Raw genomic sequence first — 18,674 nt, forward strand, 5'->3', positions numbered from 1 at the left:
TTTGATTGCCTAAGCTTAATTGAATAATAACTAAATGTAACCCCTTATTGCATACAGAAATTATATAGTGAAAAAGCTATGATGTTATATTATGTAATACAAAAAAGTATATATTTCACCATAATTGGAGTCACAAACTTGTGTGTGAGTACTAAACACCTGCCACATTAGCCTAAGATTTAGCTTCATATTCACCCACAGAGATACAATATGCTGGATTTTAATTTTACAAGGTCTATTACCACACAGTAATCACTTAAGCATGTGCCATAGACGACAACAAGCACCCGTGACAAACAGTTTATATTTTATAGAATTTCATTCCTAGATTCTCCTCCATTGATGCTGGTAATATGCATATTTACAGAAAACCCATTCCATGTACCCAGCTGTAAAAATCATCTAAACAATAAAATATTGTAAAACATAAATGATCTCCAAAAGGCGGCATACGGGACAAGGTGTACAAAACATCACACTTGTATTTTTACGGTTATTGCCTTGTAAATGAAAATGCAGTGAATAAAAAAACAATATATTTTGAAAGTATACAGCACTTAAAAATGAAAGTATATTGCCTTCCAACAAGAAGCAATAACAAAAAAATACCTAAAGGATATTTCTAATGGAGGTGGCTTATTGTGCAATTATATAGTCTGCCTCCGGTAAGAAAAATTGCAGATGATCACTCTACTATACACTTGTAATTCAGTTCAGAAACCCATGTACAGCTGAGTTACCAGCATTTGTAAAACAGGAGTAGTCACATTAACACTTTGCAAAAAATGTTTCCCTTGACCTGGATCTATATGACATTTAAAGGAGAACTCTGCACATACCTGAAAATGGAATACATGCATTGGCTGGAATTTTCACAAACACTCCTCCCTTACCTACAAACCAGTACAAAGATATGTTTGGTTTTAGTTTGAAAGTTTCTGAGTCTCTCCCCACTAGACCCTCCATCTTGGCCTAAGATCTGAAAGGAGAGAAACTGTCTTTGTTACCCCTTAACCAATGCACCTCAAAATGTAAGCAAACTGCCAGTGTTCATTTTAGTACAGCTTCTCCAAAGTAATGATTTTTCAGTTTTGTTTGGATTGAACCTTTTCTAAAAATCTAAGACTCCACCACTCTAGCACTAATCTACTATGGTAGTTCATACAATAAGGAGGAGCATGTTTGAACTAAGACCAGGCAAAATGCCAAATGACATCTCTCATTTGTGTTATTGTTAGGAAAGCTGAGATGCTGAATGCTTGCTTCCATAAACATTGACTTAATGATCATCCAGCAGATACAAGAATCTTAATGTATAATTTGCTCCTATGATTTACAAAACCCAGAACATGTGACTACAGGACTTCATTAACACTAAGTACTGATACTATTCTTCATCCAATTGTAGTTAGTAAATACTAGGACTGATCAGGACATCTGCCTCAATGTGGTATATGTCCCGATGGGGTCAATCTCCATCGATCCGGCTTGGAATGACTTTAGTGAACCTATCTGAAGCTGCAGTTCAGCATTGCTGTGTTGGACACTTTCTTGTTACAAGTGCACTGATGGCACACGAATAACAGCTTGTTAAAGCACACACTGAAAATTATAAAATATATATATTTATACAAGGTAACATTTCTGATGGCTTTAACATGTATCCTTCATCTGGAGAAAACGTGGGGACATCCAATAAAAACTGTATGCCACATTTTGGGTCTTGGCCCTTCCCTGAGTCATCTTCGATCAAGTACGGTCCTTCACACGCCAAGACACCTATTTAAATATGCTGCCAAACAAAACAGAAGGTAAGATAAAAGATAGAAATAAGAGACTGCAAACTAAAAGCAGTACAACTTTTTATAAATGAAGATGTTTATGCATTTCATTTGAAAGGAAGAGGCATGGGGCTATTATAAAGAAAATTTGCAGCAAAGAAAAGTAGGAATGTACCCACAAGTGTGATGACCTTTTTTCTAGAAGAGGTTAGCTACAGAATGAAAGATAATTACCTGTCCTTCATTTTGTTTTCAATCCCATAATACAAACAAACCAGCTCTATGCATAGCATACTTACAGCTAATATAGCTGGATAAGAGAACAACTCTACAAAGATTGACCTCTACAAAAATTGTAGTCTGGCCTTCAGATGTTTTGCACACATGCTTAGTTTATTTCCAAAGCATTCTGGAAGTCCTAAAGCCCAGGGCACTCTATTATAAAAATTCCAAGCACAGTTTGCACAGGCATGCTCAGGCCCAAGCCCCATGCCACCCAGTTGGCTGCCAAACGTGATGTCTGGTCTCACTAGCCAATGGAAGAGCATACAGGGTAGCAGAGCATGACATTGGCGTCATCTGGGTTTAGGGTCTCCTGGGTAATCTGGAAATGTGCTAAAGATGCCTACAGAAAACTGGCGATCCCTGCATTACAAACTGAAATTAACATATATGTGGTGGCCTTCATAATACATAAAATCTTACCAGAGGAGGCATCAACATCATTACATGAGAATACCTATGAGATCCATGAGGTCCTGAATAAGCGGGGAAAACCTGCTGACCCTATCACAGTGACCATTTTGACGCTCTAACTGGACTATACAGGGATTGGTTGTTTGTGTGACCATGACCTCACATGTTCATTAAGGACTTGTTTTTAATATCTACTAGTATGTGTTACAGCTGCTTTAAATATATGAATTAATAAAAGTGGATGATATTCTTTTTAACCCGAGTTGGGTTTACTATTTTAGGCATATGTAAAGACCCCTTGTTTTGGTCTTTTTGGGTATAATTTACTCTGCATTACAAACCGGAGGAGGGTTTTTTTTTAAGCTTTGCAGAGAACACTGGTTACCTTTAAGATGCCCATAGCCATGAAAAGAAAATAACCAGAGGAATATAGCCAGATTGGAAAATTACCCAATGTAAATGGGAAGTATTAAGTCTCAGCAAACATGTTCCACTAATTCCAGGGTTTAGATTCGTTCCTTCATATGGATCTTTCCAACTGACTGCTAAAGTTGCATTATGATAAGGCTGAAGCTCCTGATGCCCTGGCGTGGGCGGACTTGATTGATGCCGGGTCCTGTGACAGGTGGAGCAGCTACGATCCTCATACACGATTGAGCTTATGTGTCTGTGCCGATATACAGGCACCAACAAATGTGAGTGTACGGTTTGTTTTTATACTTTTAAAAAAAGAAGACTTTATGTTTTTATGCAAGGAGTTCCTTTCTGTTTCCTCTTCTTGCCCTGTGAGTAGAGTTTTATAGGTCTGGGGAGAGGAGGACCAAACCCCAAAACTTAACAAGTGTATTTGACCTTTGTTTTACTATGAAGATCTGGTGAGTTTGTGCTGTCCAGAGGGTGCGTATGGGATTCTTGACACTTTCATAGTTGATAGAGCACCAGTCAATTTACAATTCTGGGTGGAGCACTTTTGTGGTGCATTGAATTTTGTCACCATTTGGAACAGTATATTTAGACTTTTTGTTTATGGGTAGAGCACATTTGATTTATGGATGGTGGAGTGTACACTGCTGTCTAATTTTACACTATATTTATTTTGGATTTTATCCTATTTTTATTACACTTGTGTATATGTTTAGTTATGTGCAATTAGTGCTGCCTTATTCACATTTTGTAGGTCACTGTTCTGACTTTTCCAAAAAAATTGTAATTGGTTGCTTTGCCTTACCGAAAACCCTTGATGTTATGTCAAAGTCTACCAGGACATGTTGGGACTTGCAGTTCCACAACATTCATGGGTTACTTGAACTGCATATTAACAGGTAGGCATCTCATAGGCAATAACCCTTTTCAGGAATCACTGTATTGCCTAGGCTAGAACGAGTAATGCTGCATTTCAAAGCTAGTCCAATAAATCACTAAAAGCAGGAAAACATTTAGAATGCTTCCATTATTAATATTATTACTCTTTTATTACACCGTAAACCTCAAAATTGGGCAAATGAATTAAACATTGAGCCTCTGATGTTTAGTCAAAATGATGACAAAAGGTCTAAAAAATGTCTAACCTCTAGGGGTAAAATGGGTACTACAAAATACAACCAACCATATATCAACTTTCATTAGCTTTGCTACATTCAAAGTGCTGACTTATATACTATCAACTAAATTATAATAGACTTCTATAGTATAAACTAGGGCTGCTTTTTATCAGCGTGTACGAGTATAGATACAGATAGGAGTACAGATACTTTCGGTCAAGTATTCGTTACAAAATGAATGGGCTCAAATCGCACTGCAGAGAATCGCATGTGATTTGAAGAGGAATTCGGGGGAATTCCTGTCCAAATTGCATGCGGTTTCCCCACCTCTCCTGTGTAAACCAAGGCTCGTCATAGTGATTGCAGTCAGGGTTCACACAGGAGCGGCGCGGGAAACCGCATGCAATTTAGACAGGAAGTGCATGGTATTCCTGTTCGAACTGCATGCAATTCTTTGCAGTGCGATTTGAGCCCATTCATTTTGTATGGGCGCAAATCGCACCACAAAGTTTTGGTTTCAGGTATCAGAGCATTTTCAGGAGTGAAAATTCCCGGTATCGGCACCAATACCGGTATCGGTGCATCCCTAGTATAAACTATATTAATGATAATGCCTTTGTAATTAAACAAAGCTTTGCATCGTTTAGAAACTAGCCTACACCACCTAAACACCTGTAGATAATGTATAGATTCTTCCTTACCTTCTCTCCTCTGCTTTTGAACTCTTATTGTTCATACTGAGAGCTTTCCACACAGTAGTTTTAGGCATTTCATCAGAGATATTTATGTCAGATGGATCACATCTAAAACAAAAACAATGATGAGCTGAAAACATCACATCACCAAACTCTCTCTAGCTCTGATCTGAGTTCTACTGCACACTAGGTAGGGCAATACAAACTAAAATAATTGTTTGCTAAAGGATACTTTCATTAACATTAAAAAATGTATCCTCATTCAAGATTACCTTTCACCTAAAAAGCAAAGTACACTTAAAGTGTTACTAAACCCAGGGCCCTGCATTCACTATATCTGGTCTCTCACAGTACATGGAAATGCAGTTGTTTTAGTAAATATAAACTGCTAAATATCCTTTCTCATCAGCTGTATATAGCAGTCTTGTGACTTCCATCAGTGTCTGGTTAAAGCTTGTAGGAGGAGTTTTCATTCTACTCCGACTGTCCTTTGAGGCTGCAAGACCCCTGACCCTCTGTCTGGACAGTGCTGATTGGCTCTGTGCAGATCACATGCAGCCTCCCAAGAGAAACAAAAAAACGCTCTAGCAATACACACCACACTGAGCATGTGCGCAGTGCCCCCAAGGCTCTGTTCTAGGAGATGGATTGGGGAAAGGGGAGGATCAGAGAAGACAGGTTTAAACAGCCTTTTTACCCAGTGCACAGGATTAACCCCTTAGGTTCCAGCATGAGTATAACCAGCATGCTTTACTGCATATGCAAACTGATTTTACTGTTGTGGGTTTAGTAACACTTTAAAGGCTAAGTTCACCTTTAGTAACAGGTTACATGATACACCCATATTTAGGGTGTAATATGTAACTATGCAGCATCCCAACTCATGCCCAAATTTCCCACTGTAACAGTGGATGGGGGTTCTTCTCCCCACACCCGATGTAACAAAAAAAAAATCAGCCTCTCATAGAGATAATAATGGCAGACATACTTGTAGTTTAAATGTACTGCAAGGGCACTCATGAGCACGCTTGTAGTAAATTCAGTCTTCCTGCAGCTCAGAAACTGACAGCCCATACTGAGGCACAGAGCTGTAGGAAGACTGTGCTGGCACCTGCAATCCACTGCCCATGGGTCTAATGCTCCACAGGTTCCTGAGGAAAAAAGAATAATACATGCACATTTTGTAACCTCCAAAAAACATATGCATTTTTTTTTTTTTATAAGGTTTTGAAAAACACATGTAACAAAGAGGATGATAGACAATTTACTACCTATCCATTAGCTTCTGCCCACAGAGCCTAGTAATATGCCAAATGTAACTAAGACACTCCCAGCACTGGGCTGAAGCTTCTTCTGACAAGGTTTGTATCTGGCATTCCCCAGGTCCTCGTGGGAAGATGATGATGTCACCCCCCCAGCACCATAAAAGCCATGAATAGTGAGTATATATTTTTATTTTCCCTACAAGTGTTTTTTTTTTTTTAATTGATTTACAGCATTTCAGCAAGAGTGAGGGGCAGCAAAGGTAAACGGTGGACCTTGCATGTGGTGCAAGGTCCACTTTAAGTAACACACACTCAAGGAAAAACCATCACATAATTAAGTAGAACTGCTAAATGGAGTACTGTACGCAGAATTAGAAAACACTCAGAAATTATTTATAAGGCTCAACATTGTTTGTTTTTCATTCGCATCAGCTTTTTCTCTGTTCACACAGCCTTTTCAAAATTTTGAAATACTTGGTTTATATTGTGCCAAGAGAATGGGTAGGATACAAAATGAAACTGCACCCTATGAGAAGAGTAGAGTCTTCTAAAAGCCTGCAAGCAATAGGGTTAACCTGTAGTCACAATTCATATGACTTGCCTCTTTCATTGTGTGTTTCACTCTTCCCGATTGCTGGTCACAAAATTCAGTATAATGTTGTTTAGAAAAGCCAATATAAAATGTCTGTGCAGCCTTGGGCTACACTGGCGAGCAGATCGCTCTGCTGCCGACAGTTTTAACCACTTGTTAGGAGCTATCTCAAATGCAGCATGTGCACGGGACCTGCCGGTCACGGCACAGCTCCTGAAGAAACGGGATGAGCGAGATGTTTCTCCAGTGCGCATGTGCCAATGACATTGGCACATGCGGATACAGCGAATATCTCCTAAAGGGTGCAAGTTTAGGAGATATTCGCGGTACCTACAGGTAAGCTTTATTATAGGTTTACCTGTAGGTTAAAGTGGTGTAACAGGGTTTACAACCACTTTAAATTAAATTTCCCACGTAACCCTAGCCTAAAGCCAGGTACACATGGGCCTAATGTCGGGATACATTTGCCTTTAAAAAAAAAAAAAAAACAGGTAACATTCGAGCTGTGTGTATGGCGGTCTGTCCGGCAGATGCTGGCTGTTTGGCTGGCTTCTGTAGGACAAGCATGCTGGTAAACCAGCAGCTGACCAACCGACTCCTGATCGGCTCTCTCAGTCAATGGCAGTGCTCTGGTTGGGGGGGGTGCTCAGAACACAATAAACTCAGTGAGGAAGGTCACTGTACTAATGTTGGATGGTTAGTACAGCGGCTCAGACCAGAGCTGCGGGTTGCACAAAAAAAAAAACTTTTAGTGTGTACCAGGCTTTATTCTCTGTCAGAACTCTTATGTATTACCTGTTGTTAACTTGCTGCATTGTATAAGGGTCTATTTCTAAAAACATTTGGACATATGTAACCAGCATTCCCCCAGCCCTGACAAACTCTAACTGTATTTTGCTTAATACCATGATTTCCTATGATCATCAGCTCTATCTAGTGGCCATAATGCAATATTTTTTTCTGATTGAAGTATTTCAGAAAAATATACTGCATTATGGCCACTAGATGGAGCCGACAATCATAAAAAATAACTGCATTAGGCTACATACTGTTAGAATTTGTCATGGCTGGGCAAATGCTTGTTACGTTTGCCCTACAATTTTTTTTTATAAACAGACCCCTTAGTTATCCCAACTCTAAGGTTAAATGCTCAAGTAAAAGCTGCTCCTGGTTTTTATTTTTGAAATTTAGGATTGTAGGGATATTTGTCAGACATGTACATATCTGCCTAGCATGATTTTGTATTAACTTAACTTCCATAAATATTTGAGGAGTATTTCAAATGATACTTAGTCCAAATATCCAGGATGAACAAGCCTTGATTATTTTCCAGAGAGAGAGGTTGTCTCTCTGTTAACAAAATTGGCTAAACTTGATTCAGCTAGGCAGCTGAAAGTTTATTTCCACTTTTGCAGCCAAATTGAGACAATTCCTACTTTATATTTGTTACACGTTCTCATTCCATTTGCATAACTTAAAAAAAAAAATAGAGATTGCTGCTTACGTTTTTAGTAGCTCTTTTCTGAAAACTGCACGGTTGCAGTTTGAACGGTCCGGAGTTGCCTCTAGGGGGGCGCATCGCATTATTGTGAAACTTGGCCCCTCCTGCAAATGGCACTTCAGGGGGGGGCTGAGAATGCCAATCCTACCTTGCTACATCTATACTAATTTTTGTTAACTTCTGTACTCAGTTAACTTGATAAACCTCTTTAAATAATTGAAAGAAAATTCTTTGGAAAGAAAAATTACTCAACTGGTAAATTAAGTGCATGTTCAAACATTTATCTAGTCAGCTGTTAAAGTCCAAGCCCCATCTGCATTAGGCAGCGCCTATTTAAGGATGGCCTCTTGCAAAGCCACCTACATAACTCCTAACAAAGGGGTGATGTAGAACTTACCTGGAATTATTGTTTTTCCCAGGGCTGCCCAGTAATTTCCTGGTCTCTAAAGGAAGCTGCACCCCTTTGTCTTCACCTGACTGCAGCATCTTTTCTGCCTCCTACAAAAAAAAAAAATACAGATTACTGTTACAAAATGTTCCCAGGTCTGCACATCCAGCAATGCCACCAAGATTCCCACTCTTTCTGGTGGATTGTTAAGTTATAGTATGTAGAAGGAAAATGGTAAATGGTAATTTGGCTTACCAGTAAATTGTAGTAGAAGACACATGAAATCATAGACCATGGCTTATATGCTGCTACCTTAAGGTGATTGGACATTGGCAAAAGCTTTGGTGGAAACTTTCCCAGTATTCCCCCTATATAACTCTGCCCACTCTTTTGAATAGTTTTCTAGCAAGCAATAAGAGGAGGGAACTGTGTCTTGTACTGTACTTCAAGATACGTAATTTACTCATAAGTCAAAATTCCCATTATCTTATTTGTATAGTACAGGACAGGAAGTCAGACCATGGAATGTCCCCCAAGCAATGAACTGAGGGGTGGGAAGCAACATAGCAAACAGACCCACATGGAAGGGTCAAAGGAACCTAAACACTCAGGTGACAGCTTGTGATGCCTTGCAGCCAAAATTTGCATCAGAGGCCTGAACGTTCACCCGGTAAAGCTTTGAACAAGTGTCGAAAAGGTTTGCAAAGGCTGCACCACATCAATAGTGAGTTCAGTGATAAGTGAATAGAAAATAATAACTGGGTATAAAGCATATATCGTGAAGCCTTAGCCTGTGTCTTATAATATGCATAAGGTGAAAATTCCTCTGCAGGATCCTCTTCTGTGTCTGCCTCCAATACACCTCCACCTCCAATGCACATTCAGGTGGTAAGGAGGCAGAAGGGTGCTTCCGGGAACTGAAGACTGAGCCCCCGTTCACACCTATGTGAATTAGATGTGGCTTACACTGCATCCAATTCGCAGGACATTTTAAAATACATTGATTTTATAGTATCTGGTTCACATATGTGAGTTGCATTCGCACTGCGCATTGCACAAAAAACGTGTGCGTTTTTTGGGCATTGCGGTGCGAATTACAAGCCCATTATCTCCTATGAGAGCGCATCTGATTTGCAGATACATTGCATTCTGAACATGGATTTTTGCCTTCTCCTCAGTATACCCCCCCTCCCTGCTCACTGATCTGCAGCTACAACGCAGAGAAACCTCTGAACAACTGATTTTTATCTTCCCAGTGAAACCTGAGCTTCAATTCACACTGCACATGTGTGAACCCAGGCTAAAGGCTCGAGAAGAACAGAGTTTTCCAAAGAAATCAGACATAGTTGGAGTAAAATCTGTCTTAGTCAGATAGGCCGTCTGTTGCGTGACTGAGAGGGACGACTTCAGGAACTTAATATGTACAGTCTGGAGGAAAGAAGGGAAAGGGGAGACATGACTGAAACCTTTAAATACATCAAGGGGGTGAATAAGGTTCAGGAAGGCAGTCTTTTCAATATGAAACCAAAATCAAGAACACGGAGGAAAAACCAAATTAACTGGAGGAAAGTTGAAAACTAATCTTAGAAAGTATTATTTTACTGAAAGGGTGGTTGATGATTGGAATAAACTACCAACAGAGGTAGTGAGTCAATAAACAGTAAATAGCTTCAAACATGCTTGGGATAAACATAGATTTATAGTCAGACAACAAGGTTGATTAAAAAAAATTAATAAAAAAAACCCCAAAAACATAAATAAAACAAAAAACAAAAATAAAATGGGCAGACTTTTCTATGTTTCTAATTAGAGGAATGGAGCTGTGTCAATATAGGGGAACAGTTATCACCCTGAGATTTTTACTGGTTTTCCTCTCTGTTCTCTGTAGCTATGAGGAAGTAAAAAAAAAAAAAAAAAAAAAGGAAAAAATGGAACCGCGCTATAATGATGATATATTATTGCCCATAAGGCATAAATGTGACTAACACAAAAGAGTTACCACAGAGGGATGTGGTGACAAAAATACAGGTAAAAATCAAGGAATAAGCAATTAAATGAATAAATATAAAGTGACCAATAAATATATAAAGTGATTCAACACCAGTGATCAAGTAAAAACTGAAGTCCATCAATCAATAATGCATAAGAAGTCTTTCATAATGTAAATAGTACTGTGTGACGTCCACCACCAATAATGAAGATTGGCCGCTTACCAGAACCCTGTGACCCCCCCACTACAGAGGGTCCGGGGAAGCTTGTACAGAGATGGCCCTCCGAAGCTAAACGAATAGACAGGGATCAAATGTGCACAGGTGGTCATAGGACATTCACGGATATCATATAGGATTAACCGAGCTCTGATCCCATCGTATCTCCCCAATTCGTGTGTGGCATAAATAGCATGAAGAGCAAGAAAGCTCCAATAGTGTAAAACCTTAAATTTATTTTGTAAAAAAGGAATATAATGCACTTACATCAGGATAGTAAAAAAGCGCCTTTAAAAGGTCTGGTGTTCCAGCCATGAACACACAAGACAAACCCTTCCTACTGGAAACATCCAGGAACAATGTGAGGTGACGCAAGCACGTCGCTCCGCCCTACGCATTTCGTAATAGATTACGTCATCCAGGGACACTTTCCTTTCCTTTTTTATTTACACTGTTTTTGTTGTACAGAGGAATCGCTGCTTGTGTCACCTTTTTGATTGTTCACATTTGTTAGTGTTTTTCACACAATACCTTAGCGCAGTTTTTTTCCTCTTTTTCTTTCTGTAGCTATGAGGCCTTTTTTTTTACTCAGCCCCTCTACACCTCGTCTCCACCATTACTAAGTGAAGGGATCCACTGTGGGGTACTCACAAAATGGATGCGGGATGAGAGGGTATTTGTATGTCCGAGAAAGGCACTGCCCTATATCCTTTGGTTGTGTCGATGAAACAGCAGGTAGTCAGGAGACCAACAGATGTGCTTTTTGGTGGAAGATGGTGGGTGGAAATGCGTCAGTCACAAGGCATAGTGCAACTACGTTACCACCCGAGCAGCAATGCTGTGAGGGAAAGACCTGACAAATTTAAAAAGGTAAATATTATAATAGCTTTACCTTTACCTTTACCTGTAGATCACACCTGGCTAACTACACTTGTTTGATCATGTGCAAAGGTGAGACCCATATGCAGGATCCAGTACCAGTCACAAACATTACAGGCTGGCTGTGGGAGCTAGGTATGGTTCTGAATGTACAAAGAGGGTAATCAATCTGAAAACTGCTGGTGAGCCCTGAGGCAATAAGTGGTTGGATCCTGAAAGAAGTGTCAGTCAAAATAGTAATGAAAAATAAAGAGAATGGTTTAGAAAACTTCTCCATTAGGAGAAGATGCCCAACACCTAAAGAAAATAGCAAAAAACTTGAGTTCTACAGAGTTGGTGGGGTTATATGAGGGTACACTGGGGGCATTCCCAGCAAAGCTTTTGCCAGTGTCCAACCACCTGAAGGTAGCGGCATATAATCCATTGTCAATTACTTCAAGTCCTGTACGATTAGGATAAATACATCTGCATTTTGTTTCTGGATGTTCTGTCCAGAAGAAAAGCTTAACTTATTAGTGAACCAAACTCTCAATAAACAAAAGTAACAAGTAGACATAAACCAGTATGTATCCGAATACATGTTCTTTAATTAAAGTGCATTCGTTATTTTAATTACCAAACAGTGCAGAGCTGGCTACTTTGATCTTGGGTGTTAATCAACAATAAAAGCCCATAATCCATCAGTCACATGCTAAAAATAGGCGTGAGTTATGGGAAAAAGGATCATTGAAGTCACATTAGTTTAGCAGTTTTATCTTTCTGAACAATAGTCACATTTGTAAAACTGCAACAACCTCTCTCAAATGATTGGTTAGATGGGCCAGTGACATCTGGTAAGCAGTTACATAAGTGCTTTTCATACAGTGATCATATGCTGACATTCAGTCGTCAGGGGAAACTTTCTTCTTTTTACCTGACTTCCCCCCACCCCGTTATCCCCGTTTATCAGATTTGTTTTAACCACTTCCTGTCCGCCATACGTTTAGAAACATCCTTGAACGGGAAGGGCGATATCTTGGTAATTGCTGCAGCTTGAACAATAATCGAGATATCATTTTGCTGGGCCGGCGATTCCCTACAAAGTAACAGTAATCCTAGTGGCTAACAACCCGCTGGATTACTTTTACAGGTGGCGTAAGGGGGATACACCTTTACCGGGCTCTCCTGTGAGATCAGGGAGCCTGGTAAGAATGTGACTGGTGGCATCTGGCTCTGAGCACACAGTGAGAAGAACGGAATGATTCATTTTTTTTCTTTTCTTGGCCGTTGACATTGAGTAAAACAGCTGATCAGATTAATCTGTGTCTGATCGGCTGCATTGGAGGCCAGAGGGGAGATATGGGATCCAATACACTCCATATTTCTCCATAAAGAGGACCTGTCACGGGCCATGCTATTACAATGGATGTTGTTCATAAAGTTGACAAAAAAAAGGTTAAAAAAAGGGTACAGTGTACAAAAAAATGTAAAAATATATACTTTTTAGAGCATCCCCATTCCAGCGCTCATGCACAAATGTGAATGAAGGTCCCGCATGCATATGTAAACGACGATCACACCACACATGTGAGGTATCGCCGTGAACATCAGAGGGAGAGCAATCATTTTAGCACCAGACCTTCTGTGCAACTCTAAACAGTAAAGGACTTTAAAGCATGCCTATGGAGATTTTTAGGTACCGTATATTGGTGCTTCTCCATGGGCAAATGCAATTTTCAAGTAAAACATGTTATCTATTTACTCGGCGTAACATCATCTTTTATCATCTATTTTACCAAACAATTGGGTATTATAGTGTGTTTTTGTGCATTAAAATTTATTAAAAAGTGTGTTTTTTTCCAAAACCGAGTTTGAAAAACCGATGCGCAAATGTTGTGTGACATAAAAATATGCAACGCCCACCATTTTATTCTCTAGGGTCTATGCTTAAAGAATGATGTTTTCTACATGTAGGAGAGGAATGTCAAAATTAGCCCAGACTGGAAGTGTTAACATGTTAAAAAAATTATAGCATTTATTATACTGTATCATTTCTAAGTAGTCTGGAAATACTAATAAATACACATTTTATTCACTTTTTTTAATCCCTTTGTAATAACTTACTTATTTTTTGAATGCTTTCAGCCAGGCACATGCTACTGAACAGGCAGAACTAGTAGTTAGGGTGTAACAAGGTGTTATTATGATCTGATAATTGTATTGTGTTAACTATTGCCCTTGCCTAGTATATTGGATACAAATCTACACACTGAGGTTCAGCAATAGTTGCAGTCTTTCTAGATATAAGCAAAAAAAAAAATAAAAATAAAAATCCATTGTCAATTATAGCAACATAGCCTGATAATGTGAGCCTAGAACCCAAATAAGTCAAAATGGGAGTGGTTAAGCCACACATACACTAATTGTCACGCACTACAAACAATTTAGGCGTAGTCAAAACACCTGAAAGGTTATGCATGATTTCAAACCTACTGTAATTAGCTGGCACAGAAAGTGTTGATGTGTTCTCTCCCTTATGATTTTTATAGATAGAGAACAGTCACGTTACTGTCTATATATTTGCTTGACATACATGGAACAATGGGCATATTGGGTCAAATTGTCCAGCTGCTTCTATAATATTTGTGTATGGAAATGTTTTTTTCCCACTAATTATGATGGGTGATACTTCCTTCCTTCCTTCCTCAAATAGGCCAAAATGTTGTTGTTGTTTTTAAATAGAATCGCGTTGATTTAGCAAAAACGTTATATTGCCAAGCAAATGTTAGTAAATATGGTGAACTTGTGCTCACTTTGAATACCTAATCATTTGTGAAGGAAATTAGGAAAAAATAGGTTTCTGCTAGTAGATTTCAAAGAGAACAGAGGTTCGCCTTATTTACTAACATTTCCTGTTTCCTAGGTCAACAGCCTCAATTCCATTAGTAAATCAACCCCACTGACTCTACAAGTTGAGCCCGATCATAACATCCACACTCATATTCCTTCACCCTTGGTTCACACTTCTGTGTCTTGTGATGGCCACGTTTGCGCGGGCATGGCAGCATATTTAAAATGAATGGGCTGCTGTGCCTGCAGCAAAAGTGAGCCGAGATGCGTGGGGGTACCATTCAAAATGATGAACAAAATGTATGTTTTTTTTTTTTTTTTTTCACATTTTAGGATATATGCATAAGTTATTAGTTAAATATTCATCTCTAACTTTAATTTGATATACTTTTAGTGCCGCACATTTGGTATATCAGTCAGAATGAATGGTAGCCCTGCCCGTCTCCCATGAGCAGTGGGATTTGGCTGCGGGTGCGGGAACAGATGCGGTTCAAACGCATAGGTGTGAACCAAGCCTTAAATACTACATGAAGCCCAATGGACTTCCATCGGTGAACTCATTTACCCGATATAATTGTACTGATAGCTGCTCAGAGAACATTTAAAAGCTGCAAAAGAAGCATCAAAGATGCATCCATTTATGTAAGATTAGAAGTATGTAGATAATTAGAATATTATATTTCAAGTTAAATGAACTTATGCTATACTTGGTGACTATTTAAGGTACCTTATCATATCCTAATTATATTTTAATTATGCAGATACCCTATGCTGTCCTAATCATATCCTAATTATGCATATACAAACAGTGCCCTGCACCAGGATTCCAGAACATTAGCTAATGTATGATTAAGATAAATACATACTAATAAGGTAAAGAGAAACATACATTGGGGGTTTATTTACGAAAGGCAAATCCACTTTGCACTACAAGTGCAAATTGCACTGAAAGTGCACTAGGAAGTGCAGTCCCTGTAAATCTGAGGGGTAGATCTGAAATGAGGGGAAGCTCTGCTGATTTTATCATCCAATCATGTGCAAGCTAAAATGCTGTTTTTTATTTTCCTTGCATGTCCCCCATCACTTCCAAGTGCACTTTCAGTGCAATTTCGTAGTGCAAAGTGGATTGGCCTTTCGTAAATAACCCCCATTGTGCAGTAATTCATGCCACAAATATTAAAATAATCTTTCAGCGATCTTACAGAACTGTGACTGATTCCTAAGGATTACTGCACTATGTACATTACCTTTGCACTCCACATTTCCTTATGATATACAGTTAAATGTCTCCCATAATACAAAAAGGATTCTTCCCTATTACCTCCAGTTCTTTAGCCTTGTTTTTAGCATCATCCAGCTTCTTCTTTTTGCTTTCTGGCATCAAGTCATCAAGCCAGCTTAGCTCCCGGCTTGTGAAGCAGAAATCCATGACTTTTCGGACAAACACAAGTGCGAGTACCTGCAACCAAACCACAAATGATCAGTAACATCAGCTCTCAAACTTACTTAACAGCAAGCTGCTCAGAATGCACATAAACCTGACAAGTGTTCAGCATATATTACATATCATGTCATCATATTGATGTAGATTGCAATATAAGTTACACCCAATATATTCAAGGTCAACCCATTTCTTGTTGTGCTTTTTTTCCCTATATGAATATGTAAATCTTTTAATAATGCTAGCATTTCAAGGTAGGTTTCCTGAAAAACTGTTGGGAGGACATCATGCTGGTAAACTCCGCAATTCCTTCAGCAATCATTCAATATAATGGATGATTTATACTAGCAGATTTGTATTGTCATACGCCAATTAATTCAGGTGCTACCCCTGCCATTGATTCTGTATTGCTATTTTTATCAAGCAGTAAGTAAACTTTAAAAAAAGAGCCCTTGTCGACTTCTGTAGCTGCAGCCACTATGGAGTTATGCATCCTCAAATTCACAGCAGATGCAGAAGCTCCCTGGCTCCCCCTATCCCAGACAACCTGCCCTGTGTTTACATTAGAGATTAAAAGGCTGGAAGGTTCTGAGTTAGCAGTTTGGTCACGTCTCTTTGGAAGCAGCTGAAATATCATTCCACTCACCCTACCTGTACACATTTTTGTTGATCAGCTATACTTTTAAATGGTGCAGCGGTAGTAGATAATAAAATATTAGAAACTAACAAATATCAACCAAGCATCATTACCAAATTCTCAACCCATCCTAAAAACAGAACAGCTCTGACATCCCAAAAACAGACCTGAGATGTGCACAAAAACCTGCTTTACACTAACACTGTACACATTATAATGTAATAGTAACACCTCTATTCAGCTTCAAAAGAGGTTAACAAGAATATAGTCATGCAAATACTTCACAATCTTTCATCTGGCATCCTACTGCCATCCTTCAGGTCATATAAATTGACACTGACTGTACAACACATCACTCATCCTAAGCAGAGGAAACCCCAACACAGCAGTGAGCAAAGCTTTTCAGATTCACACACCTGCAGGATTGTGGCTTCACGTCAGGTCCCTATTGCGCATGCGCGAGGCACCGCTGCACTCTCCTACTGGCCGGGTAGTGGGGGTAGGAAGAGGGAGCCGAGCTGCTGACGCAATGTGCTGTGGCCCGGTCTCCAGGAAGTGGGGACAGGATACCTGTCTAAGACAGGTATCTGCCCCCCCCCCCCCCCCCGAAAGGTGCCAAAATGTGGCACCTGAGTGGGGAGACAAATCAGCAGAAGTTCCACTTTTGGGTGGAACTCCGCTTTAAATTGATTCTGCTGTGAATTTTGGGGATGAATTGCTCCACAGTGCCGGTGTTCTGTCAGAAAGCCGCTACCCATCAGAAAATGCAACGAAAGTGACCTTCCATCGCGACCACCTTTGTACACCCATACTCGCCTGCAGTTAGCCTACAGTCAGAAGGTGGCAAGCGGACATCTTTACACCCACCGAAGTCTTACATTTCACACATTTTTTACCAGTAAACTGAGCATATATAGTAAAATACAGGATTTTGAAATCTGTGACACTGTTTTGATGTTGAATTTTAAAAGCAGCAGCAAGCCTGCTGATCTCACAGGTTTGATGATCTGACAGAAAACCTCTGATTTTAAGATCTGCTTCGGGACTTCAGACTATAGCCTTAGTGTGGCCGAGTGCAGCTGTAGCAAGATGGCTGCGATGGAATGTCATTTCGGTTGCACTTTCTGATGGGTAGCGGCTGATAGAACACCGGTAGCTACAGAAGTCAGTGAGGGCTTGTTTTAAAGCTCACTTACTGCTTGTTAAGCATTATCATATACTTAAGTGTCCATACCCTGGCCACAATTACACTTTAAGCCATGTTCACGGTGTCCATACTAGTATGAAAGCCCAATCTCATGCCACCACAAGAAGTTGTTATAAGCTCCTGGGTGGCAATTTAGAGTATTCTGCTACCTCAACAGCCTATGTTAACAGATTTCCAGAGTCATCTGCATGTTTTTGGTACAGTGCACATGTAAGAAGATGATGATAGTGACATCAAGACACGAAGGACCATAGATGGGATGACTTAAGTAATACAAGATGGAGTATGTTAAATGATTTGAACACGATTTTAATGGTAAATGAAAGAGGGCACACAAATATTATTCAAATTTTTTACCATCATTGGGAAAACAATAGCAGCTGGAGATGCCTTAATAACCCAGAGTAAAACCAGACAAGTCAGCTGTATGATGGTAAAAAGATGGACTTTTCGCAGAGGCACATGCCGCAGGTAACTAAAATCTGGCTGGTGTTTAGCTGGCATAGCGAAGAGAAGAAGCCGGTCAAAGAACTGCAACAAATAAAAAACAGAAGTCCTTATCAGTTCAAATGTGGTACATAAACACAATACATTTTTACGTTAAATTATATCTAAAGCTTGTTTTGGGTTTGAAATTTATCCTGGTAACCAGTCACCAGAACGGAAAGTAATGGGAAAATTCATAACTGAGTTGTCACCAGAACAGGGGTAAAGAGAAAGTTTTTCAACAGAAATACTTGTGGTCACAAATGTCCTTAACTTTAGATTTTTTCTCACTTTCTGTTGTGACAATGAGACAGGAAATAAAAGAAACTCCCCAATGGGGAAAAAATATGATAACAATTTTAACCATTCTATTGTGTATTCAAATTGTAAAAAAAAAAAGGGTCTCACGTATACTAAATAGAGCTGTGCAAAAGGCAACTATTATGTACATATTGTAGCAACCCCTAGCAGAGTTCACATTTTATTAGAGTAAAGAATAATGACGGCTGACTACCGCTTGTCATCCTAG

The 18,674-nt window shown here is 39.4% G+C and overlaps 1 protein-coding gene across 1 annotated transcript in view; it reads right to left on the minus strand.

Annotated features, from left to right (window-relative positions):
• Positions 1-286: 286 nt before the first annotated feature.
• LOC141127358 (electroneutral sodium bicarbonate exchanger 1) overlaps positions 287-18,674 on the minus strand; it is a 297,513-nt gene continuing 279,125 nt past the window's right edge. The window contains exons 21-25 of the mRNA XM_073613700.1: positions 18,017-18,190; positions 15,696-15,833; positions 8,469-8,569; positions 4,720-4,821; positions 287-1,792 (exon numbers count right to left, since the gene is read on the minus strand). Coding sequence (XP_073469801.1) covers positions 1,780-1,792; positions 4,720-4,821; positions 8,469-8,569; positions 15,696-15,833; positions 18,017-18,190 — 528 coding nt within the window. The 3' untranslated portion in view covers positions 287-1,779. The remainder of the gene's footprint in view (positions 1,793-4,719; positions 4,822-8,468; positions 8,570-15,695; positions 15,834-18,016; positions 18,191-18,674) is intronic.

Source organism: Aquarana catesbeiana, linkage group LG02 (genome assembly GCF_042186555.1).
Source record: "Aquarana catesbeiana isolate 2022-GZ linkage group LG02, ASM4218655v1, whole genome shotgun sequence".
Classification (NCBI taxonomy): domain Eukaryota; kingdom Metazoa; phylum Chordata; class Amphibia; order Anura; family Ranidae; genus Aquarana; species Aquarana catesbeiana.